Source organism: Mustelus asterias, chromosome 6 (assembly GCF_964213995.1).
Source record: "Mustelus asterias chromosome 6, sMusAst1.hap1.1, whole genome shotgun sequence".
NCBI classification, from domain to species: Eukaryota; Metazoa; Chordata; class Chondrichthyes; order Carcharhiniformes; family Triakidae; genus Mustelus; species Mustelus asterias.
This window is the reverse complement of record NC_135806.1, coordinates 54762784-54789234: the sequence shown is the minus strand read 5'-3', so window position 1 is coordinate 54789234 and position 26451 is coordinate 54762784. Positions and strand designations below refer to the sequence as shown.

At 40.3% G+C, this 26451-nt stretch overlaps 1 protein-coding gene across 1 annotated transcript in view; it reads left to right on the top strand.

Moving 5' to 3' along the window:
• Nucleotides 1-26451, top strand: part of fbn2 (fibrillin 2) — a 348986-nt gene that overhangs the window by 193521 nt on the left and 129014 nt on the right. Inside the window, exons 16-23 of the mRNA XM_078214343.1 lie at nt 740-892; nt 3188-3241; nt 10074-10199; nt 12802-12927; nt 18769-18888; nt 21570-21707; nt 23859-23909; nt 26084-26209. Of these exons, the coding sequence (XP_078070469.1) occupies nt 740-892; nt 3188-3241; nt 10074-10199; nt 12802-12927; nt 18769-18888; nt 21570-21707; nt 23859-23909; nt 26084-26209 (894 nt within the window). The remainder of the gene's footprint in view (nt 1-739; nt 893-3187; nt 3242-10073; nt 10200-12801; nt 12928-18768; nt 18889-21569; nt 21708-23858; nt 23910-26083; nt 26210-26451) is intronic.

The window sequence follows — 26451 nt, the reverse complement described above, 5'->3', positions numbered from 1 at the left end:
ACCAGATGTCTAATAGGTACAAAGGTCAGGCTCTTAGGGAACTTCAGGAGTTGTCATTTGTGGTTTACCATTCTCCCAATAGAATGTTTTGCTCCATTGTGAATTAGTTAAAGCCTTGTTTCTCAACACACTGCTTGACCTATAATGCTTTACACAAACTGTAAAGATAAATCCATTAAAATCCACTGCTTGCTTCCAGTATATAAAAGAGACTATTTTATGTAACATGTTCTCAGCATGCATTTGAGTACTTAAAAGTATCAGTGGTGTTAACATTTTTCACACTGTGCTACAAGTATTCTGTCGTTTAATTGTTTTTTCAAAAAGCCAAGAATGAACAGGAAGAAATATGTAATTGAAAAGTTCGGTTCTGTTTAAATGATCAGTAGTTTTGGAAGAGTTGGAGTCTAGTCTAATACTGTAAGCTAAACAATGTTTTCACTGGTATTTCAGAGACAAAATACCAAATGACAGATCGGTAAAGTATTTGTATTTCAAGTACCAGGTTTAGGCAAGTGCTGTGTATTTAAAGCTACTCATTTGTCCTTCTGACACCACAGATGATCCCTGCCTCTAGTGTGCCAGTTGTGTCTTGATGACTAGCACACTGAATAGGGCCTTCTTTGATAAACATTTTTAACTTTCAAAAAAAATTTCCTGACTCAAATTCCAGACAATGTGAACAGCATCCAAGGTCTGTGAATGCTTCTTTATGGTGTGTTTTCTTTTATCATTTTAGACACCCATATGCGCAGCACATGCTATGGAGGAATTAAGAAAGGACTGTGTGTCCGTGCATTCCATGGGGCGGTGACAAAGTCAGAGTGTTGCTGTGCAAGTGCAGATAATGGGTTTGGAGAGCCGTGTCAGCCTTGTCCAGCCAAAAACTCAGGTACATTTTCATTTTGACAGGAGGCCAAAGCAGGAGGATTTAGAAAGACGGGAGAAATACAGTTACGCCTCATTCCAACACTGGTGACTGTATTTAAAAAGGGTTTTAATAAGTACAGAATATTAAACACTGGCTTTATGGTATAAATGTCCTTTATATTTTCTGTGTTTTTACATAGTGTATTAATTTCCATCCGTTTTGTTTCCATTTTCTGATTTATGAGGAAATCTGGAAAATAGTTGCAATAAGCTGTATTAATAACTAATTTTTAATGCTGTGTTAGTAGGACCAGGGACTCTAAAGGAAGGGTGTCTGTTTTTGCTGATCCACTGTGAATTATGATTGGTTTCCTTGAACAGGACCCCAGGCTTTTACAGGGTTTTTGTAGAAACTTGATAGGCGATATACTCAAGCTGTCAGTTCTCTTCAGACTTTCTAGGAATCATCACAATGGAGGTTAACTAGCTTTGAACAGTAGCACAAAATTAGCAATAGCAAATCAGTAATCAGTTTTATGCTCTGACTGGTTTCTCATCTTGTTGACTTCCAACGGGAAAGAAAATCGAGCAAATGTGAAATAGGTTGCCAGTTCACTATCATCTGTTTTGTGCTACCAAGCGAAACCATTTCCATCATCTGTGTCTTTCCTCCAGCCTGCAAACAATGGCTTTTCACACATTTCATTAAACATTCATAAAACATTTTAACCAATTTGCCCTCTACATATGCTGAATTGATTTAAAATAGAATAAGTGGCCCCATCCAAATATTGGCACCGTGTTCATTCAGTAGTGAAAAAATCCGTCAACTTATTAATCATCTAATTCTAGAAGTGCCTGAGGCTCAATCTAATTTTCACCTGAGTATCTGTTTACATCAATTTTCTTGGTTTCTGTTACACCTGTGCCAATTAACCCATGAATTAAAATTAAATATGGGTCTTTTGGGAAATGTCTCTGTCTAGCTTATCTATTAGAACATATTTTTCTGAGGCAACTCAATGCCTGCAATAATATTAAGCCACCAAGAAGCACCCAATATTCATCCCTGAGCATTGTGTTAGTGAATCTCAAATCAAGCAGCAGAGGGATTGTAAAGCCTAGCTTCTGTATCATTGCACTGAAGAAAATAGCTCAACCAAGATGCCCTCCTTCTGATTACTAAGAAACAATTTAACAATGTGTAGTACCTTTTGCAACCTCAGGGCGTCCTGAAATGCTTTGCAGTCAGTGAATTACTTTCTAAGTGTAGTCAATATTATAATAAAAGAAAACTGTCCAGTTACAGTTTTGATCCCAATGCACTGGATTGATGCTCATGTGAGGATGAAGACAGAATGAGGTTTATTGGTAATGCTGTTTGATGCTGTATAAATATTCAGTGGATTCATATATGAAGAATAACCACTTGTAATAATGTCACATGCTTTCTAATTTTGGACCTATGTTTTAAAGTTTTTCAAAATTCATAATTCATATTTATTTCTACCTATTTATACAGCATTGATATTTTATTGTTGTCCTTTGTGTTGACCTAAATGTGCTGCCCATAAATAAAAATCTGCCTCTATCTATTGAGTGAGCCTGTTGTGCCATTCGATAAGCTCAGGTCAACTTAATCAAAATCATTAAGATCCTGAGGGGTATTGACAGGGTGGATTTGGAGAGACTATTTCCTCTTGTCAGAGAATTTATAACTAGTGGTCACTGTTTAAAAATAAGGGATCGCTCATTTAAAACGGAGATGAGAAGAAATGCTTTCAACTCTCTTACTCAAAAGGCAGTGGAAACAAAGTCTTTGAATATTTTTAAGGCAGAGCTAGATAGATTCTTGATTAACAAGGGGGTGAAAGGTTATCAGAGGTAGGCAGGAATTTGGGGTTGAAGTTACAATCAGATCAGCCATTATCTTACTGAATGGCAGTGCTGTCTTGAGGGGCCGAATGGGGCCTACTCAAGCTCCTAATTTATATTTTCATATAGCTGATCTGGTTGTGGTCTCATCTCCACTTTCCTGTCTGCCCCCAACACCCTGCCGTAACCTCCGACTCACTTGTCTCACTCTGCCTTGAATAAATTCAGTGTATTCCACATTTAAGATACAAACTACAAATAATGATTCAATGTCTGTAATAGCATTTGCATTTCTGTATGTTTTATTTATATTGTCAGCATAATCATGTTTAAAACTTTGTCTCTATCAGCAATTTTATTATCAGATGAGCTTGGATTATTCTGGGGGTTCCAGCTTTCCAAGTTTATGGTAATTAACTAACTTCTTGCTCTGCTTTTACAGCCGAATTCCAGGCCCTGTGTAGCAGTGGAATTGGTATCACAGCTGATGGAAGAGGTATACTGGAAAAACATTTTCACTTCCAAACAAAATAGGTCCTTGTTCTGCTAATTCTGTATCTTTGCAATTCTTGATCCTACTATCTGAATAAAAAATTGCTAGGTCATATGTGTTCAGAATTCAGCACTTTGGAGGCATTAGTTCATTAATTAAATTCATAAGTACATTTTAAAGTTAAGTATATTCTGCCCTTGTCTGGCAATCCTTTCAGAAATTGGTAACTACAGTAGAATAACGAGTTTTCCTGTTTTGTTTGATTAAAATTTGTAGAGAGCAACTTTTATTATTTTGCTAAGTACAGAGGAGGCTTCCCTTTCTTCAGTATTTATTGTAGTTCACTAACTCTCAACTCTGTGCAAACTGGGACTTCCAAGCATCAGCCACCAATTTACTCTCCCCAGAAGATGAAAGCACATTTCATCTAAACATATTTTCTTTGAAAGGGTGATTGAGCTGTGTTAGCTGTGTTAAAATTTGTCTTGCAAACAAATCTATAGAAAGTCTTGGAAGATAACAACATCATCTTGACATTATTGATTAAATTTATGACCCAGATTTTGCAGTCAGTGGTGAATGAATAGTGCTCAAGGTTCATTATGCTTACGGCTACCCACAAACGTTTTGTGATTATTTTTTAAAAATTCTTTCATGGGATGTCGGCATAACTGGCTAGGCCAGCATTTATTGCCCATCCATAATTGCCCTTGAAAAGGTGATGGTGAACACCTTCTTGAACTGCTGCAATCCATGTGTTGTAAGAACACCCACAGTGCTGTTAGGGAGGGGGTTCCAGGATTTGACCCAGTGACAATGAAGGAATGGCAATACAGTTCCAAGTCAGGATAGTGTGTGTCTTCAAGGGTAACTTGCAGGTGGTGGTGTTCCCATGCAAATGTTGGCCTTGACCTTCTAGATGTGAGAAGAGATTTCATGGTTGTAAGGTGCTGTCAAAGGCAAAATTGCTGCAATTCATTTTGTAGATGGTACAAACTGCTTCAGTGGTGGAGAGAGTGAATGTTTAAGGTGATGGGTGAGGTGACAATCAGGCAGACTGCTTTGTCCTGGATGGTGTTGAGCTTCTTGAGTGTTGTTGGAGATGCACTCATTCAGACAAGTAGAGAGTTTTCAATCACACTCCTGATATGTACTTTGCAGATCGTGGACAGGCTTTGAGGAGTGAGTTGGTGATTTATTCACTGCAGAATTTCCAGTCTCTGACCTGCTCTTGTAACCATAGTATTTGTATGACTAGTCCAGTCAGTCTCTGGCCAATGATAACCTCCAGGATGTTAATAGTGGAGGATTCAGCAATGGAATTGAATGTCATGAGGAGATGATTAGATTCTACCTTTTTGGAAATGATCATTGCCGTGGATCTATGTGAGTGTAGATGTTACTTGCCACTTATCATCCCAATTCTGAATGCTGCTCAATTCTTGCTGCATGAGGACATGGACTGCTTCAGTATCTGAGCAGTCGCGAATGATGCTGAATATTGTGCAATCATCACTGAATACCCCACTTCTGACCTTACGATGGAAGGAAGGTAATTGGTGAAGCAGCTAAAGATGGTTGGGCCTGGACACCACCTTGAGGAACTCCTGCAGCAAAGTTCTGGGACTGCAATGATTGACCTCCAATAGTCACAACCATCTTCCTTTGAGCTAGGTATCACTCCAACAAGTGGAGGGCTTCCCCCTGATTCCCATTGACTCTTTTTCTGGGGCACTTGATTACCACATTTAGACAAATGTGCTTTAATATCAAGGGCATTCTCACCTCAGCTCTTCAATTCAGCTCTTTTGCCCATTTTTGGACCAAAGCTATAATTAGATCAGAAGCTGAATGGCCCTGGAGGAACCAAAACTGAAAGTCATGGAGCAGGTTATTGCTAAATGCTGCTTGATAGTACTGTCAATGACACCTCTCATCACTTTGCTGGTGATCAAGAGTAAATTGATGGCATAGCAGTTGGCGGGTTTGGAGTTATCCTGCTTTTTGTGTTCAGCACATACCTGGGTAATTTTTTACCTTGCCAAGTAGATGCCAGTGTTGTAGCTGTATTGGAACAGCTTGGTGAGGAGACATGGCTGGTACTGGAGCACATCAGTTCTATTGCCAGAATGTTATTGGGGCCCATAGCTTTTGCAGTATCTAGTGCCTTCAGCTGTTTCTTGATACCACATGGAATTCATAGATCATAGAAACCCTACAGTGCAGAAGGAGGCCATTCGGCCCATCGAGTCTGCACCGACCACAATCCCACCCAGGCCCTACCCCCACATATTTACCCACTAATCCCTCTAACCTACGCATCTCAGGACTCTAAGGGGCAATTTTTTTTTTTAAACCTAGCCAATCAACCTAACCCGCACATCTTTAGACTGCGGGAGGAAACCGGAGCACCCGGAGAAAACCCACGCAGACACAAGGAGAATGTGCAAACTCCACACAGACAGTGACCCGAGCCGGGAATCGAACCTGGGACCCTGGAGCTGTGAAGCAGCAGTGCTAACCACTGTGCTATCGTGCTGCTGACGAATGAATCAAATTGGCTAAAGATGACATTTGTCATGCTGGGGATCACAAAGAGTCCGAAATGGATCACCCACTCAGCATGCCTGGCTGAAGATTTTTGCAAGTGCCTCAACCTTGCCTTTTGCACTGATGTACTGGGCTCCCTCACCATTGAGGATGGGGATATTTGTGAAGTTTCCTCCCCTCTTGGTTATTTAACTATCCAGCACTGTTCACAACTGGATGTGGCAGGACTACAGAGCTTAGATGTGATCCATTGGTTGTTGGATTTCTTAGCTCAGTCTATCACATGCTGCTTCAGTAGTTTGGCATGTAAGTTGTCCTCCATTGTAGCTTCACTAAGTTGGTGTCTCGTTTTTAGGTGTGCCTGGTGCTGCTCCTTGCATGTCCTCCTGCACTCTTCATTGAACCAGGGTTAATCCCCCAGTTTGATAGTAATAATAGAGTGGGAGATATGCTGTGCCATGACATTGCAGATCATGGTTGAATAAAATTCTGCTGCGACTGAGACCCCACACAATTCCAGTTTTGAGTTGCAAGATCTGTTTGAAATCTTTCCCGTTTAGCACGGTGGTAGTGCCACACCACGTGGTGGAGGATTTCCTCAATGTGAAGATGGGACTTCAACTCCATAATGCCAGTGTGGTAGTCACGCCTACAGATACTCAGCATGTCTGGCTGAAAGTAGATGTATTGATGGATGCATCTGGTGAGAAGCGGTGGCATTGTTTTTTTTCCCCCTTTTTTTTTACTCACTAACTTAAGGTAATTAGAAATCAATCTCCGTGTTGTGCCCTCCACAGGAAATTTAGAACCTAGTGAGCAGAGCAAGCAACAGCATGTTTCCTCAGCCAATCAGATTGAGTAATCCAATCTTGGGTCCAAAGTACGTTCCAGGCAGGAAGGTGAAGTTAGCAGCTTTGCTGAACATCCTGCTCTCTGTAGGCTTCCTGCCCAGAACCAGTCTGATTTATAGTGGTGACTAGTGGGTGACTAGTGGTAAAGTACTGCAACTTCACAGCCTTATTACGTTTAATACCAAATCACTCAGCAAGATACCAGTATAACCAAGGTTGTGGAGGAGGACAAATTGAACAGCAGCTTCCCGATTTCTGCATTTAACTGACTGCAGGAAGTTGCTATCCAATTCAGTCCTAAGCGCTAATAGCCTCACTATTGTTCCTGTTGCAAATTCCAGGCTAAATAGTCTACAACTTAATATTCAAAATCACTTAATTCAAATAATCTGATTATTCCATCTTTATTTTGGCAGAAAATTCTTTCTTCCTGTTCTTACTTATGTTGCTTAATTAAAATTATTGGCACTTTTTTTTATTATACACAAAGCAGTGTGAAATTATGAAGTCTCTTCTGTCCCATAATAGTGTTGTATTTATTTACACATTTGGGATTCATTATGAAAAGTGCAGCATTTTTTTGAACAAGCTCAATTAAAATGGTGATATTTCCTAAAACATTGACTGCACAAGGCAAATAATTGATGTTTGACTGGAAGACATGATTCCTCTGTCATCATTGCACTAATCATACTGATTTATGGGCAGCATTGCTGTCTCCCCTTCCTGCTGGCTGTATTGTGTTTATACTTGGTTTAGCCTAGGTATGCTGATATTGGCTGGGATTTTTGATCCCGCCGGCGGGAAGGGCCTTAATATCCTGGCCGTTGTTTCTTCTAATAAATTGTAAGTCCTGCAAACTCCAGATTGTAAGTACAGATTGCTACCATGTTTTGGAGTTACATGATCCCCAATGGCTTGTTTTGTATACGAGCCATGTGGTATGATACTGAGTCACACAGCCGAGGAAAGCCCCAGATTCTATCTCCAGGTTTTGCGGAGTTAGATGGGCAAAACTAAAACTGGAATGCAAACACTGTAATTGGCTTCAATGGTTCTAGGCTTTTTCTAAATTCCTGAGTGCAAATATTTCAATTCTCTTTACCACTTCCTATTATGTGGGGGTGGTGGTGACCAATACCTAAATTAACTTGCCACTTAATTGAACGGTGTGTTTACACGGTAACACACTGAGCTACTTGGCCATTCACACACTTGTGCTGTAAAAGATTTTGTTTTTACTAGATCCTGTTTAAAACCATCCCATTTAGATACTAGTTACACATAATGGCAGTCTTAATGTGCCTCCCCAGGCTCCAGTTACAAGGCTGTACCCCACATATATCTTGGAGAAATGTTAGCATTTCAGTCTATAGAGATATGAAAAAACAATTCAGACCAATTTCCCAGTTTGTACTGTTTTTTTTCATTGTGGGAGGGCTCATCAACCTTCCAGTCAAGTGAAATATTATGAAAACTTTCACACCTAAAGTATTTGTCAACTAAACAGTTCATATTTTCTTAAACCTCAATTTAAATAGTGAAAATCAACCCGAGAGCTGAGCTTTAGAAAGGTTCCGTTTCCCAGTGAAATTACTGAGAAATCAATAACAATTGGTTGTCACATGGCTCCATAAGGCCACGAAAGTCATGTTATTTGGAGTTACCAGAATCAGTTCAGGATCACCATCCCAGTTAACTTACCCTGCCATTTGTGCCAAAATTTCATCTCCCATCAAGCTCACGATACTCTATTCAAAGACACAGATATCAAATGTCCTATTCTGAATAAATTACAATGGCTGTTAAACATTCTTGCTGTCCTACATCAGTGCACCTACCTTATCCAATGTGATGGCCCCACACTTATGGCCAAAGATGCATGCATATTAGGAGTTTAATAGGCTTTTGACATCCAAAATACAGACGCGGAGTTGCTGAAATTTCTAGACCCACATTTTCATTAAAGTGCATTTACATATAATAATTACAGTAACTTTAATTCATATAACACTAAATGTCCAGCAGTAGCTCAAGAGCCAAATGCTTCCACTTGACAGCTGTATCATTACAGGACTGATTTTGCTCTACAGTAACTTAATAGTTGTAAGAACAGATTGCCTGTATTTGCATCATGGAACATTTTGGGCAGCATTCCTGTAATTTTTGATTCTTAGCTTGCAACCAACAAAACCTTTGTATACCTACCACATTGTATAAATGTACTCTAAATGCAGGACCGAATTTAACACCAGAGAGTGGAGGGTAAATGCTAATGTGGATTGATTCAGACAAATGACCTGTTTCTGCATTGTACCTTCTTCTAAGTATTTCTATGAGATACCCATGAGGAGGGCAGTTTCATAGAACTTTATTGAGGAGTTGGTGTGCACCTCTGTCTGCCCATTTAAATTGTACAATTCTGGTGTTGGGATGAAATAAAACAGCTTTGCATTGACTTGGAAGCTGTGTGGGTAAAACTGGGAGGCAAGCCCATTACTGCAAAACTTTACTCAATAGCAGTTGAGTTCATGTGCCCTGTTGACCAGGAATTTTTTACTGGGCCAGGAATAGAACTTAGTAATGTAATGGGCGGCATGGTGGCAGAGTGGTTAGCACTGCTACCTCACAGCGCCAGGGACGCGATTTTGATTCCTGGCTTGGGTCTCTGTGCGGAGTCTGCACGTTCTCCTCGTATCTACGTGGGTCTCCTCCAGGTGTTCCGGTTTCCTCCCACAGTCCGAAAGATGTGTTGGTTAGGTGCATTGGCCATGCTAAATTCTCCCTCTGTACCCGAACAGGCGCCGGAGTGTGGTGACTAGGTGATTTTCACAGTAACTTCATTGCAGTGTTAATGTAAGCCTATTTGTGGCACTATTAAATAAACTTTAAAAAATTTAAAATGGCCCCAAAAATTTGAATTCAGGGCTTTTTCCTGTGGCTGAATGTAGAAAAGGTTTACCTGGCTGCGTAGGCTCATTTGTTGTTTAGAATTTAGAAGGGCAATTTACCTAGACTTGATCTTCACTTTTCAATTTACTGCATTAAAGAATAGAAGTCAGTGCTCCAGATGTTTATGTGTAGGGGCATTTTCTGAGTTCATGTCACACATATTGGAAAATTGCAGATATGAAGCCTGCAATTTTTCATCTTGACATTTTAATGAATAGAAGATCAAGGGACATGCAACCTTGATTTGCAAATATGCACTGCCAACAGATGCTCTAAACATGAGCACAAGCTTTTCAAGTTTTTAACTAACTTTTAAAGTTGGGCCTGTGGATGGTGTTCATAAATGTAAATCCTGTTGCGTATAACACCATATTCGCCACAAGGCAAAGGTTAGTTGACTAAAACAATATTGAATTTATACAAGTGTTTCTAACGCAGAAATCATTTAAGTATTTACTTTTGCGTTGTTCTTTGGTGAATAGATATTAATGAATGCGCTCTGGATCCGGAAATTTGCCCCAATGGAATATGTGAAAATCTTCGGGCCAGCTACCGCTGTATCTGTAACACTGGCTATGAGTCTGACCTTAGCGGGAAGAATTGTGTGGGTAAGTCAGGCTGTGAATGTTTAATTCAACCACAGAGGAGCTTTTTCTTTTTTGTTGTTCCCTCTGCCTCCCTGCAGGAAATCACTTATCACTGGCCAGCCTAGCTTTTAGGATTTGGAGCAACCAAACTTCAAATGGAGGTCATTCACTGTAAATCATTTGTGTGAAAGCTGTGCGATTTTTAAAAAATTCCAAGTGCTGTGTAAAGCAGCAGGGGAAAAGTCACTTAACATTTTATGTAAGATTGTGGAGTTGCAAATGAGCTGGAACTAACATTCCAAATATCATGCTTTGATCGTTCCAAAAAGTTTGGAAATCAGAATTTGCTAATGCACTTATGCCTCTCCCAGCTGTGATCTTATTTATGCCCCTATTCTCTGTTTGCTGCTCCCGCTACACTTTTAGTAACCTCCTTGTCTCCTTTCCACAACAGAAAACTTCAAACCTCACCGGCTGCCAATTTGATCTTTTTGCCAGCTGAAATGGTCAGCAAAATTTAGAAGTTGCTTTGCTGTGCTTTTGAGCTTTTGAAAGGTGGGAAAAAAATTATCATTACCCTAGTCCTAAAATTGATGGACTCCCAGAATAAAGTGAGAGAGTCCAGATTCAGGTTGGCACGGAAGTCTTCGACTGGACTACCAGAAACTTTGTGGCATTGTGGAATTCTGCTTGTGCTGCTCCACAGCTGGAGTAAATTTAATCCCAGAGGTGTCTCTGAACTTGCTCTAAGTTCATTCTGTTGGTTTGGAGGATCTCAGGAGAGGTTCCTATAAATCCTGAAAAACAAAAGGAAAGAAAATTGTGAATTACTTTAATCAAATCACAATGCAGTGAGTTCCGTATTTTGTTTTTGAGAAGAAAGACCTTTGTAACTGACTTAATTGGAGTTATTTTTAATAGCACATTTCTATGCAGTGAAGTCAGAGCAAGCATTAGTGAAAATCTTTTCTTTCTTGCACATGTTTAACTCAAAAGAATTCTACATCTGTTTACCACAGAGCCTTGGGAGCCAAAGATCATTTGTGCCTTTGGCAAAAGAAAATCATTTCCACTGACATTTGTCAAAAATATTGTTTCTTCAAATATTCCTCAAGCTTTTCCTTTTTTTCAATGCATTGCTCTGAGAGGCAGCTGCCAAGGTAACAACAGCCAAATACTCTAATGTCTAAAAGTACATAAGGTATTTTATCTACTCTGCATCAGAGATTCGCAAATATCCAATATATTTAACCCTATCATAGATATATTCTATGACGTGGTCACTAGTCTATGGTGAGTGAGTGCACATGCTGAATTCAATTTTTATTGCATGGAATTCCAACATTTTTGTTGCCTTTTGAAGGTTGTCTGCTGCTACCCAGCCTGTTTTCAGCAAAAGCACAAAACCAGCGGTGTTGGCAGTAAAGGATAAAGTTGTTTCCCATAATCAGGGTGATGGTAAATAGATAAATCAAATTCTGTTTTGATAACCTGATTTCTCGGCTGAATAGTGGTTGAGACTGACATTGAACTCCTGTTCTCAAAATTGAGGGTCAAGCAGTTTATGCCTCAGTAAGCAAGTCTCATACATATTGGAAAAATAGCATGGCGCCACATTAACATTTACTTTTTCCTGACTGAGGTTTATCTGTGCACAGGTAGGAATGTGTCCATTGAACCATAGAATCCCTACAGCGCAAAAGGAGGCCATCCGGCCCATCAAGTTGACAATGACTCTCCGAAAGAGCATACTACCCATGCCCACCCCACCCCACCCCTCTGCCCTAACTCTGTAACCCTACGCATTTACCATGGGCCAGTCCACCTAACCTGCACATCTTTGGATTGTGGGAGGAAACCGGAGCACCCAGAGGAAACCCACCAAGACACAGTGAGAACTTGCAAACACCGCACAGACAGTGATCCAAGGCCAGAATCGAACTGGGGGCCCTGAAATGTGCTAACCACTGTGCCACCGTGCCGCCAATTGTACATCTACGATAAAAACTGAATTCTGTGCTCGTGGTTATTGAAATTAGCAAAATTATGTTGAACTCTGACAAGGTGGTGTGTACTGTGGATCATTTTATATCCGATACAAAGCACTATCATTATTAGAAGTTAGTGTCAAGCATCATGTTATAATTAGTGTCAAAATGTCACTGATTACAGCAAATAGCTCATTAAAGCACATAACCCAATAAAATAAGAGAACACATGGCTTTGGTTTCTGAGGGCTGCATTGTAATGAAGAGGATTAAATGGCATTGTTCTCTTTCTTGATCAATCCTTATCTTGTCTGGTTGACTAAGTTTTAAATTATAGCATAATTAACATATATAACAATGGACAACAAACAAGTGGTATTTAATCTTCTTATAGCCCCATGTAGAAATAATACATATAAATATTTAAACTACTAATTGATTAATAAGGAAATTTGATTTGACGACATTAGTAGATGGTCATGAATGTAAATGCAAAACGTTGCCAACCTTTCTTACCAAATGTAATTAGATATAGGTTGATATGTTTCAATTTGTTATTAATTATTCAGTGAAGGTTCACTTCTTTCTTGAATAGTTTTTTATTCTCTGTGATTTGTACCATTCTTGTCTTCTAGACATTGATGAATGTGCAGTTAACAGGCTCCTTTGTGATAATGGGCTTTGTCGGAACACACCTGGAAGCTACACCTGCAGTTGCCCAAAGGGCTACCTCTTCAAACCAGACTCTGAAATGTGTGAAGGTGAGGATATTAATGAATGCAGCCAATTGAAAATGACGCCTAATCTTTATAACCATTTAGCATCAAGGAATAACAAGCATGAGCTTTGTAAGGTGCCACCTGCCCAGATCAGTCACAGAAAAACACCTTTGCACTCTCAACAAAGTAGCACACATTCCACAATGTCTGCTTTCCAGCAATATCAAAAAATGATTTTAATATTTAAAAACCAGCTTTGATTATTGGCTGTTATTTATTCAGACTGCATTCATTTGAGCAGTAGCATAGGTTACCTACAGGGTTACAAGCAGAAAAAAAACCTATTATGCACATTTTTAACATCTCTAAGTGATAAAACTTCTATACATATATTTAGATTTTCTCATCAATCTATATTTCCACCAACTACCAAATGTTACGATCCCAGTTGATGTTATAACTGTATGGGTAGATCACAGAATGGAACCCTGGCTCAAAAGACCACAACTTTCACTTTTCTTTATCAAACGTGAAGGAACAGAGTCACAGGACCGCTAATTATTTTAATAAGAAAAAAAATTATCAAACATGAAAATTTGGACTATAATACAATATACCTTTACTCCCCCTTTAGCTTAACAAATACATACAGGTTTTATGATTAACATGGATGACAAAGTACATTTGAAGCTACAATAGTTTCATTAGCACACAAAGTCCCTTTTAAGCACATGAGATGATGGTGGTTAAGTACACACTCCTCTCTGAACTCAAGTTAGTATCAGTGAATTTATGAACAGAATCCCCCCAGATAATTGTCATATGAGAGTTTTCAAACTCTACTCCCAAAACATGCTTTAAAATCTTCTCTCATACAACTTTCACTTAGCGGTTTGCATTCTGAAATCCATTCCATGTTTTCCAAAGGACTCTTTTGAACAGAGTTTCCATTCCACTTCTACCAGTGAATCCACACCAGGTTTTACACCAACCCCTTCCAAATTTCTTTGTCTTGACTGCTTTTACACACACACATTCTGCTATCCAGCCACTGATTGCTCTACAATTATTTCAACTAGTAACACATAAACTATAGTAAGATATTGCAAACCTTAAACCACTTCAGATATCTTTCTGACTTGGCACTAGCCAATTCTTTTTCAGTTCTATGACTTGAATGAACAGCATCCTGTTCTCCTCTCAGATCCTCTTTATTTCTTTAACTTAAGACTTCCTGGAAACTTCCCTCCATTTCTCTAGTTTCCCTAAGTAGCTGTCTGTTGGATTTCTAGCACTGGCTTTCTTAACCATTACTCCATTCATGTGGCTTTTCTTCCAGCAAAGCTGAGAGTGTTGTTTTTCTCGCTCCAGCTGCTTGTTACCCACTGCTCTGGCTTCCAGATAAAATGAAGAACAAAGGAAAGTTCTTCTTTCCCAAAAGGGCCTCTAGTTGTTAAGCAACGCCAGCAATTCTATTTACCATTCACGCCACAGCTTTCTCTAAGCACAAAGAATCCCGCTGGAACTGAAAACAAGCTCCACACATACAAACAACTTTGTCTAGCATGAAATCTAATATAGGTTTCTTCCAGTCATGGTTCTTCTCATCACAGAAACATTAAATTAAATCCATCTTGAACTATACCTTATTTCTAATGTTTACCAATGCAAATATAAAGCCCTTAAAACTACCTTTGGTTTCCTAACATAGAGGTAACAGTGGATGTTTGTCTACTTTTAATTGGCGACATGATTTTAAGCAAGTCCTGATGTACCAACTTCTAATTAATTCTATCCCTACCATTTCCTAACCACAAAAAGAGAAAAAAATCAGGTGGCAGGATAATTGACTGCAACTACTTTCTGTTACAAACCTTGGGGAGTGTCAGCCAGGAGTTAGACAAATATGTCAGATAGGATAACTTCGCAGGGAAGTCACAAACAGCAATGCACTGGCTCTTCAGCAAATTCATTTATGGAATTTGGCAATTTGGTTGTAAATGAAAGATAATACTTGGGATGACAGATATGATTTCCCATTGGGCGGAATTTTCCAGCCCTTCCCACGGGCAGGGCCCTTTGGTCCTACGGAAGGTGACCACCCTGCGACAGGTTTCCTGACAGAGCCACGCAAAACACCATAGATATCGGCGGAACCAGAAGACCCCACTGGCTGCCAATGGTGAGCCATCTGCTGCCGGAAAACACTCCGCTGGTGGGGGGGGGGGGGGGGGGGTGGGGATGCTGCTGGAGGGTTGGGAAATCCCGCCCCCATTGTGATCTCCCAACCATCACCAGCCCATCTCTACAAACAAAACATTCCTTAATCATTAAAATTGTCTGTCTCAGATGATTCAATGTGGTTACTGCATTAAAGCATATTGAGGTGATCCAATCTCCAATAGTTGAGTGTACAAGTATGCCACCTCATTTTGAGCTGTAAAGTTAGAGAGCAGAATGGTCTCAGATTCAATCTGTGTTATGTGATATATTAGCCAGAATGGTGCAAATCCTAACCCTAATATGAGCAGATGGGAGTAAATCTTCACAGCTTGCTGCTTTTGCCAACTGTTATTGAGTGATTTTTGCAGGGAAATGCAAGTGGTAGAAGTCTGTCAAGAAGTTCGAGCTTTGAGGCTACCCTCCATTAAGTAACCTGTCAGCACCCTAAACTAGACGTTTCGATGCTCTACTACCCAAAACCGATATTATAGAGACCCAAAGTAAAGGGTAAGAAGGCAAGAAGGACCACCATCACAGAACAAGCCTATAGCAATACACCAGGAATCTCCCTCCACACCCTCCAGTGAGAAAGTGGGCCAGATGCTCCTTGGTTACCCAGCATGTAACTGATGGTGCAGAGCTGGATTCTGACCATCAGACTTATTTTCCTGCCTCCTGCCACTGTTACCACAGGGGCTACCAGGGATGGGTATGCTTGATGAAGGACCTTTTGGAAACTGTGGCTTCACGCTAAACCACATCCCAATTCATAAATAAACTTCTCGAGAAGAGGGAAGGACAGAGGAAACCTTTTATGTGTTCCGAGTAGAATAGTGTTGTTTTCCACAGATGTTGTTGTTTCATTAACAATTTTCTCGAGCTCTGCAAAACTTTGTTTCCCATGTAGTTGAATCACCAGAGCTGAATCAGAGCATTGTGGTTTGGGAAACTTGAATTTTCTTTTTGTCTGGACAGTAAATATTCTCCCAAATAACAGGCATAACAGGACTAATTTAAAACAGATGTCTTTTGATGTATACTTCCAGGGTAGCCATCATTTTGTGAGTGGTAAGCCAAAAGGTACTTTTTCCTTGTTTCTCTAATGGGACATACAAGTGTAATTAGAGCTCTTATGCATGCACTAAAACCACGACTGAATTCCTAGTTTGAAACAGATACAGTATTCAGTCATAAGATGATGCCTGCTTGAGAACGGGAACTTAAGTGTTGTAACCTGTGTGGTCTAGGGTTTGGTAAACTTGAATGGAAAACTATACTCCACTTATACTTTTGGAAACTCAGTAGTAAATAAAGTTCATTTACAATTCTTGGGACAGAATCCTCCTCCCCCACAAAAAAACTAAGTATCATATGGGCGAGAATACTGAATATCCATGCCAGTCCATCAGGTACAATGCAGACTGCAATCGCCCCACACTTTTGCACACTGTGGGGGATGGGGACAGGGCCTAAACACACCGGTGAGCCCAGTTGTAGAGCGCTAGGGTGCCATTGCATAAGGCGCCCTGATCTCTCAGTGGGTGACCCCCTCCCTCTCCCCTTGGACATCCGGAGCCCCCACACCTCTCCCTCATCAGCGCACGTCCCCCCCTCCCTGACATGGGTCGCCAGCGTCAGGGCCCTCCCAACATGTCTCCCTGTCATAGGCCTCAGGCCCACCCCCTTGTCACTGCCCCGGCACACTGGCAGTGGCCAACTGGAAGGTCAGATGATCCCAGAAGCTGAGAGAATCTAGTGTCTTAACAGGCTGTGCATAATTAAATGCTACTCTAAATATGCTAATCAGGCTCATGCCATTAGAAGACAATTGCAAACTGTTTGGGACCGGGTACGGAACCAATTTTTAGGCCTGCACGTTATTTTCCAGGATCAGTGCAATCTGTGCCAGGTGCAGCGAGCTCGAAAAATTGGCTCTCAAGTTCCATTAGCCTTTGCTAAATAATCCATAGCATATTAATACTGCAGCCTTTTATGATTAAATGGGATACATTTAATATTAAGTCAAGTAATTCACTAGAGTCGTCTTTGATCCACTTGATTTGGAAGACAATTCCGATTCTTGCTACTTTTTGAGGAGGAAGTTCTTATACTTGTGCTGTATCATTGATGCCTTCTCCACCCTATCTACTACTTTCCTCCGAACAGATTGCAGTTGCAACATTTTGGCTGGTAGACTTGAGAGGTCAGATGCTCAAAATCATTCATCTCTGCTGAAACTTCAAGCAAACAGTTCAATTCTCAATCTAATGTGCCTCAAAATTAGTTTATAAGCAATTAAAAGATTATTGCTGGTGATAGAGCTGCTTTTAAGCACATCAATCAGTGATGCCCCATGTAACGAAAATAATTTCACATTTGCACTTGCAAATTCCCACAAGAATGCAGATGCATTAAAATGTCACCTAAAAAAACAAATATTTACACTCAAGGAACTGAAGCTGCATTATATTAAACATGAGGTCAGTTTTTCAGTTTTACACAGGTGGGCAATCTGAAATTATTTAGAGCCGATGGCAAACTGTATTATTTCTTCTACAAATGTTAACCAAATTTTCTGTTCTTACCTAAGGTACAACATATAGGCCAATAATGTGAAAGCATGAACCTGAGCAGCCACAGTAGATGCTCAGATCTCAAGTAACTGGGTACAGAGGAGTGAGGCCTTCTCTGGCCTGAATTTAACAGAATCAGAATGATCCTATAGCGATGTAAAAATGACAGGCAGAACCTGATTCTGGGACTTCCAACCCCTTTCCTGGCACCTTAATTTTTTGTTGGTCCATGAGAAGGATGTGAGTACAGAGCCCACAGCCTGAGCTCCAAACCTGGCAAGCTCTATTGTGTGGATAGGTATTCCATAGTCCTCTGCAATTTTCATGGAATCAGACCAGCTTCTGGATGACTTATAGTTCACACCCCCCTCTTCGACATTGTGAACCATAATCTGGATTTGGGAATCTCTTGAATAGTAAGTTCAAAAAGTTTTACCCATGCCCCCCTCCCCCCCAGGATTTTACTATGTCACCATGTCCCAATGCCAATTCATTCCCTCTCATGCCCCTCAACCACCACTTATGGATCTTCATACTGTCCATGCCAACTCATGACCCTTCCATGCCCATCACATAGCTGCACTTGGTTACACCCATGGCCACTAAGCCCTGTTTCTAGGATCAGCAGATTCAACTTTATCCTGCTCCGCCCCCACAAATCAAAGATTGTAACAGTCGTAAGCCTTCCTACCCTTTGGTGAGTCTGGAAATTTCCTGACTCAAGCTATTTGCCTCAGTAGTGAAAATACACCCTCGGTGCTTAACGTGAGGAGCGCAGGGAAAGTCAAAAGCACCTTGCTTTCTTGGCTGTGTTATTTATCCACTATATTCAACTTTGCCTGAAATGATATCCAGTGGTAAAATCTGATACAATTCAAATGGCCCTAATTTTTACCCACTGTATTGTATGAGTGGGGAATCAATTGCTTCATATAGAGGCAGACTTGGCTTTTCAGTACTTTTCCCTCAGAAGTTCCTGAAACTAATTTTTAAGACATTTTATTAAAATTGTAGTTTTTTTTTGTTTTTACTGCATGACTGTGTAAATCTGTAACAATATTTAAGAGCAGCTATTCTATTTCTCCAGATGTTGATGAATGTGAGAGCAGCCCTTGCGTCAATGGGGAGTGCAGGAACACAGTAGGTTCATTCTCATGTGAGTGTTCTACTGGTAGCAAACTGGATCCGAGCAGAACTGTCTGCATCGGTAAGATACAATTTCACTTTTACTCTAAGAACAGAGCTCAGGGGCCAAACTTAAAAGATTTCAGAGCTGAGAAAATAAGTTAGTTTCCAGCCTTGTATTTTTTTAATAGATTTTCTTCTCAAATGACATTACATTCACGATTGTGTTATTAAAGTGTAAAGTTTGGGTATTTAAGTATTACCTGTGTCACAAATAAGTTGTCAGTTTTCTTCATTACACTTTTCATAACTAGCCATGCAAAAATAGGAATCCTTTCCTGACTGAATTATGCCGCCTTTAATCTATTAAAGTATCAAAATAGTTTAAATAATCAAGTTAATGAATATAGGTTTGGACATTTCTGATAGAGTAATAAGCTCAGCAAAAGCAAACTATTGCATTTGCAGTGTAGAATTCGCATAATAGTTCTCCCTCATATCCAACAGAGCAGCAATTGTTCATTGGTAACGTGTATTTCCTTTCCAAAGTCTGACTTATTTTCCTGAAACTGTTCTCAGCCGTGCAGATTGAGAACTTGACACCTTGATATTCCAGCAGCTCTGTAAAAGGAGGTGGGCAAACTTATTTTCTCACTTCTGAGCAGAAAGGTTCTGTGCATCATGGTCAAATGTCATTATTAGTGAGGATTAACATTATTCCATTTTGTCTGGCATACTTTTAAAGCTGAGTCAGATTGTGCCCGTTGGATCAAAATGGATCTTCGCGGAGCTGCAGATACTATTACAATAATAGAATAGCAATGAGCAGGTAGCACAACAATGCACTGTGCTAATGGTCCAACCCACTAAAAATGCTCAAAGGACAAACACAAAAGATTTCAGAGTAGAGGAAATAATTTCATTTCTAATCTTGTACCATTTTTGAATTGATTTGGTGGTCATTTTCTTCTCAAAGGACATTATGTTTATGATGACCTTATTAAAGTGTAGAGTTTGTGCATTTAAGTCACAAATAAGTTGTTAGTTTTCTTCATTAGATTTTTCACAATTAGCCATGCAAAAATAGAAATCCTCTCCTGTCTGAGTTATGCAGCCTTTAACTGTCAAATTGTTTAATCAATCAGTTAATGAATATTGGTTTGGACATTTCTTATAGAGTAATAAACTCAACAGTACTTAAGTGAGTCAGAAAAATATTTTAAAATAGGTTGATTTTCCCTCTCTTCTCGAACTCCAAGCCCTACCTTTGCCAGCCTACTATTGCTGAGAAAGACTAGGGAGATTTGTGAGTCACTAGGTATCATAATGAGCAAGCCACAGGAAACTGGTGAAACATCATAGATTGGAAACAAGCTAAGGCGATGCTTGTATTCACTTCAAAGATCCCGCACAAGCCACTTGGCTCCCAGACATGGATGCAGTAGTACGCATTTTCCCTCGGGTGATAGAACAGGGTGGCACAGGGTTGAAGAGGGAGAATGTGGTAAGGGGAAGGGGATCTCAGCAAGAGGCTATAACCCGTCAAGATTTTCTGGGAACAATTATCTTCTACCTGAAAGGAAAGTAAGGCGTGTAAGCTTACACCATCTGTGGCTTGTAAATCAGAAGAAATTGTGAGATATGGGGATATTGGTATGTGAGAAGGGGGAGTAGGTACGAGGATACCATCATCTTTGATGATTTCAGCCCCAACACTGGCCACAACCCCAATCTTGAGCATTTCAGTAATGGTGAATATTGTCTTCTCTATTGGGGTTAAAGAGATAACAACCATGTTTTTTTTTGTTGTTTCATGGGACGTGAGCATGCAAATTTATTATAATGGGGTTCCTGAAGTTGAATGTTAGGATTCCCATTGTGTCACTGGAGAAGGACAGGGACAATCATGACGAGACTTCCCACCATTGTAAAACGAGGTTTGAGCCTCTCATGGAAATTTCCACTCCCATCACCAAACCCACCTGAGAAGAACAGGAGTGGATGGGCCAAATGACTTTCCCATCTCCCGTTTACATGTGATCTTGTGACATGGTGGATATAAAATGTCAACAGGATTGGATTTGACTGTGATGGTTTTTGTGGTTAATAGCCAGCATTCACCATCCATTCACCATTCACATGCAAAATGGCCACTTTGGTGAGATGTCTGTGGAACTGTCTGCCGCAAGGAGGGCAGTGTTTTCATGAGAGGAGGAGAAAAAGAGTGAATTTAATGTACTTTAGATTTCTATTTAATTATTAGTAATTTCCAGACAGCCCTCTGAAAGAGTTAGAATATGATGTTTAAAACAAAATAAAAAGTCTCACAACATCAGGGTAAAGTCCAACTGGTTTATTTAGAATCACTCACCTGATGAAAGAGCAGCGCTCCGAAAGCTCGTGATTCCAAATAAACCTGTTGGATTTTACCCTGGTGTTGTAAGACTTCTTATGGTACCCACCCCAGTCCAACACCAGCATCTCCACATCATTAAAACAAAATAGGTGGCAGTCCGTATGTTGGATCCCAATCTTAGCTTTGCTAAAAGTGGTTTTTATGCACACATCAATCTTTCTCAGGGAGTAAAAGGATCGTTAGATTGTGGCTGGGCCAATACATAAACATTGGCCAATAGATATCTTTTCCAGAATTGAGAAAGAGGATATGTTGAGTTTGCAGTCAGGGAATTTTGAGAAATTTGTCAGTAAAAATGACTCATTATTCCTTGGTAATTATTTTAATCTTCTCACAATTTACAACAGACAGCGTGAAAGGAACTTGCTGGTTAAACATTCAGAACAGCCGCTGTGAGGTGAATATCAATGGAGCCACACTGAAGTCCGAATGCTGTGCCACTTTGGGCGCTGCATGGGGCAGCCCTTGTGAACGCTGTGAACTAGGTATTGAAAATGGTTGATCGAAGAAAAAAATTTACAGTGATGAAAATGTGTTGGAAATTTAGCTAAACTGATTGCACAGAATTTTTAAAACATGGGTTACTTCATTAAGTCAGTTTCTTAGACTCGAAAAACAGGAATTTGAAATCAAACTTGTGTCTGGCATCGCACTTTACAAAGTGATTCCTTCCTAATAAGTTGTCTAGTAAGTTTAACCAGAATATTTCCTTACTTCTTAATTTTTTAGCATCTTCCACCTGCTTGAGAACTAATGTTTTCAGAAAATCTGTGTGCATCTTAATATCATGTTATGTAATATCGGAAATGACTGCATTAACTATTTTTATGAAATTCCTCTGCTTTTTTAATGAATGTGTTTACCCAATTAAATCTGTTAATGTAATGAATTTTCCTTACCAATGAGTAGCATGATCCACATTTACCTCGTCAAACCCCTCAATAATTTTACAGACCTCTATCAAATTATGTCTCAGGACTCTCATTTCTGGAGAAAAGAACAATTAACTGATTTTTTAATTGTAACCTCTCAGTTCTGGCATGATCCTTGTAGTTTTCTTTTGTGTTTTCTCCATTGATTTCATATCCTCTTTGTCATTTGGAGATGAGAACTGTGCGTGCTATTTTAAGCATGGTCTAACCAAGATTTCAGACAAGTTTAACTTCTTTGCTTTTGATTTTGATTTAGAAATCATAGAAACCCTACAGTGCAGAAGGAGGCCATTCAGCCCATCGAGTCTGCACTGACCACAATCCCACCCAGGCCCTACCCCCACATATTTACCCGCTAATCCCTCTAACCTACGCATCCCAGGACTCGAGTAAGGGGCAATTTTTAACCTGGCCGGTTAGAAAATTTAGAAAAGGAATTGTCGTGTTTTGTTATGGCTTTGCTAACTTGTGTTGCTACTTTTAATGGTTTATATATCTGTACCTCTAGATCCCTTTGCACCTTCCGCCACATTTAAACTCTCATTTTCCACAAAATATGTGATCATCTTATTCCACCTCCCAAAATGCACCAGCTTTCACTTATTTATAAGGAAATTCATTTGCTGTGGCCCCAGTAGAAACATAGTGAAATAATACCTGCTTGGGCCTCCTTTAACTTTGGCTCCTCTTAACAATATGCTCATCTAGTGGGTAAACCAAAATGTCTAGCTCACTCCAGCCATCAGTTGCAATTGATGCCATCAGCCATTTAAAAAGAAGCCCACCAAATTCAGGTGGGCGCCCCTTTAGAATCATAGAATTGATGCAGCACAGAAGGAGACTATTCAGCCCGTCATGTCATACCGGCTCTCTGAAAGACACCTAGTCCCACTCTCCTTTCCCCATCACCCTGTAATTTTTTTTTCTCTTCAGATGATAATCCAGTTCCCTTTTGAAGGCCTCAGTTGAATCTGCCTCTGCCACACTCAGGCAAAGCATCCCTAACCACTCATTGCTTAAGAAAGATTTTCCTCATTGCTGCCACTATTTCCTTTGCTAATCACCTTAAATTGGTGTCCTCTAATTCTCACCAATGAGAACAGCTTCTCCCTTTCTACTCTGTCCAGACCCCTCATAATTTTGAACACCTCTATAAAATATTCTTCTAATTCTCTCTTCTCCAAGGAGAACAGCTCTGACTTCGCCAATCTGTCCACATAACTGAAGTTCCCTGCCAGCTGTTCAGGTGAGCAGGTTAAAATTGAAGATAGCGGAACCAGTGCGGGATATCAGTGGAACAATTTTTACTGCCCACTTACTAGATTCCACCTTGTGGGTACAACAGCAACTTCTATTTATATAGCACCTTTTACATGAAATGTAGAGGGACGTATTATTAAGTGGGTACAGTTGAAATTATTCCTTATATTTCTCGTCAAGAAAACTTAGTGAAATATCAGAAGCTGAAAATTAACCAATATGCCTGGTGGATAAGAAATTTTGTTAGGAGGTTTCATTGAATAAAATGCCAGGACACGCTCACTTCACAGTAGCTGCCTAACCTGTTGAGTATTTTGAAGCATTTTCTATGTTTTATTTCAGATTTTCAGCATCTGCAGTATTTTGCTTTTGTCAGAACACTGTTGATGAACAATTGGTATAATATTGAATCTTTTGCACTTGAACTTGTATCTTTATCTCTAGATACCACCTGTCCAAGAGGATATGCAAGAGTTAAGGGTGTCGCTTGTGAAGGTAAGAATAGTTTACCCTTAAACCATAAGGATACAGGAACACTTCCTGACATAGGAGAACATGTATGTATGTTTGTGTAAGCAAGTCACAGCTAACAAAGTATGTTCAAAATATAGATACTTTTATCACGTAGGCAAATGCAGCATCTATTTTGCACACAATGAGGTCCCACACAAAGCAATGAGATATGTGACCAGGTAGATGCTCTACATTATCTAGAATATAACAATGAGAGATAAATGCCCAGATAAATTCCAGGGAACGAGGAGAACTGTCTCCTGCTCTATCTTGCATGACCACTGAAGAGGAAAGATAGGGCCTCACTTTTAACATATCATCTGAAAGTTGGCACTCACGGCAAAGCAGAATTTCCGGCAGAGTTGAACTACAGTGTCATAGTGGTCTACAGCACAGAAAAAGGCCCTTTGGCCTATCGAGTCCATGCCAGTCAAAGACAAACTACCCAACTATTCTAATCCCATTTTCCAGCACTTGGTCCATAGCTTTGTACACCTTGGCAGCACAAGTGCACATCTAAATACTTAAATGTTATGAGGGTCTCTGCCTCCACCACCCTTTCAGGCAGTGAGTTCCATACTCCCACCACCCTATGGGTGAAAACATTTTTCCTCTCATCCCCTCTCAACATCCTGCCGCTTACCTTAAATCTATACCCCCCTGGTCATTGATTCCCCCCACCAAGGGGAAAACTTTCTTCCTGTCCACTCTATCTATGCCCCTCATAATCTTATGCATCTCAATCATGTCCCCCCTCAGTCTCCTCTGCTCTAAGGAAACCAACCCCAGTCTATCCAACCTCTCTTCATAACTAAAACTCTCCAGCCCAGCCAACATCCTGGTAAATCGCCTCTGCACCCTTTCCAGTCATCCCTTCTATAATGTGGTTTCCAGAACTGCTCACAATACTCTAGCCGTGGCCCATCCAACATTATGGATGGGATTTTCTGCACCTCCCGCCACATGTTTCACAACGGCCTGTCATTGGCTGGCAGTGGGGTCTTCAGATATCGCTGTTATCAATGGGATTTCCTATTGAATGCTCCCCCACGCCATCAAGAAACCCATGGCAGGAGTGCGTCGCCGGTGGGACGGAAAAATCCCACCAGCGTGAACAGCCAGAAAATTGTGGCGTATAGATTCCAGTCTCGATAATGGGACTTCAACCCAATAGGTATTGAGAATCCTGAAACAAAATGCAATTAATACAATACTGTTTGCCATCAACACAGTCTGAATGGCCCCGAGAACAAACAACGGACTTAACATCAAATATTTCAACCTAAATAGTGCTGACTGCTACCAGGTTTCAGATTTCTGAATAAACTTACACCCTCTCAATGCAATCAGTGGTAATCTTGAAAAATAAGTAGTACAACAGATGATGTCTGTCCAACAGGGTTCAAATACACAGGGCAGCAGCTGAATTTGCCCCAAAGCACCGATAAAATTCAATCACGGACAACCAATGAGAAGAATATCATGTCCATGCATGGAAGTGACAGATCGGTGGGGAGCTGCTCTTCCAATCACTGAAAGGGACGTGAGTCCCAAAGTCAGTTCATTAGCTGCAAGATGGGCAGAAAATCCACCGCCACACCCTTTTCCCAAATGGTTGAGTTGGGTTGCTCCTGCTTTCTGGCTCATTATCAGGCTCACTGCTCCCCCAACAAAATCCAGCCCGCATGTCATGCAGATTTCAAATTTGTACCACCAACCACTGTATCAATTTGTTGTCACAAACCCACCATCCCCCTGGGCAATTTACAAGAAGCAGGACTTGGCAGGGGAGAGGCTTCCAACTCTCAAGGGTCTTTTTAAAGCATATTATCAGAGGTCAACTTGAAAAAAGTCAGCCACCACAAGACATCAGGAACTAGGTCAGCTGGCTGGAGGCGGCCTGCCAGCAACAGACCTGAGGCAAGGGGCCAGCATTCTAAGCAGGCTTTAAGGCCCTCCTAGTTTAAGAAGTTGGAGAGACAGAACCTCAGAATGGAGACACCCAGGTAAAATCCTGCCCCGCATATTGTGTATTTTCCACTTAACAGGATGGAATTATAAATTTATTTTCATTGTTGTGCCTGCTTTAAAAAAGATATTAATTAAAGCAATGATAGGGGTCAAAGAGTTTCACTTCCTTTTCTTTTCTGAAATAGATGTGAATGAATGCACAGTCTTTCCTGGCATTTGCCCAAATGGGCGATGTGTGAATACTCAAGGATCCTTCCAATGTGAGTGTCCAGAAGGGCTGACTAGAGATGGAACAGGTCGAATTTGTGTGGGTAAGGTATACATTTTCTAGTTATCTTCTAAATATAGTAAAGCTTCAGATAGAATTTGTCAGTTTTAATTAGAAAAATTGTAAAAGAAAGAGGACATTGTCCATGCAGTATCCAGAGTTCAACAATTTTTTAAGCCTTAAGACCTCTGGTGCAGGATGTGATATGGGTGGACAATATGCCTTAGAGTGTTCACTTCTACCTTTCTATAATAATGGCATAAATACTTTGACCAGCCTTAGTTT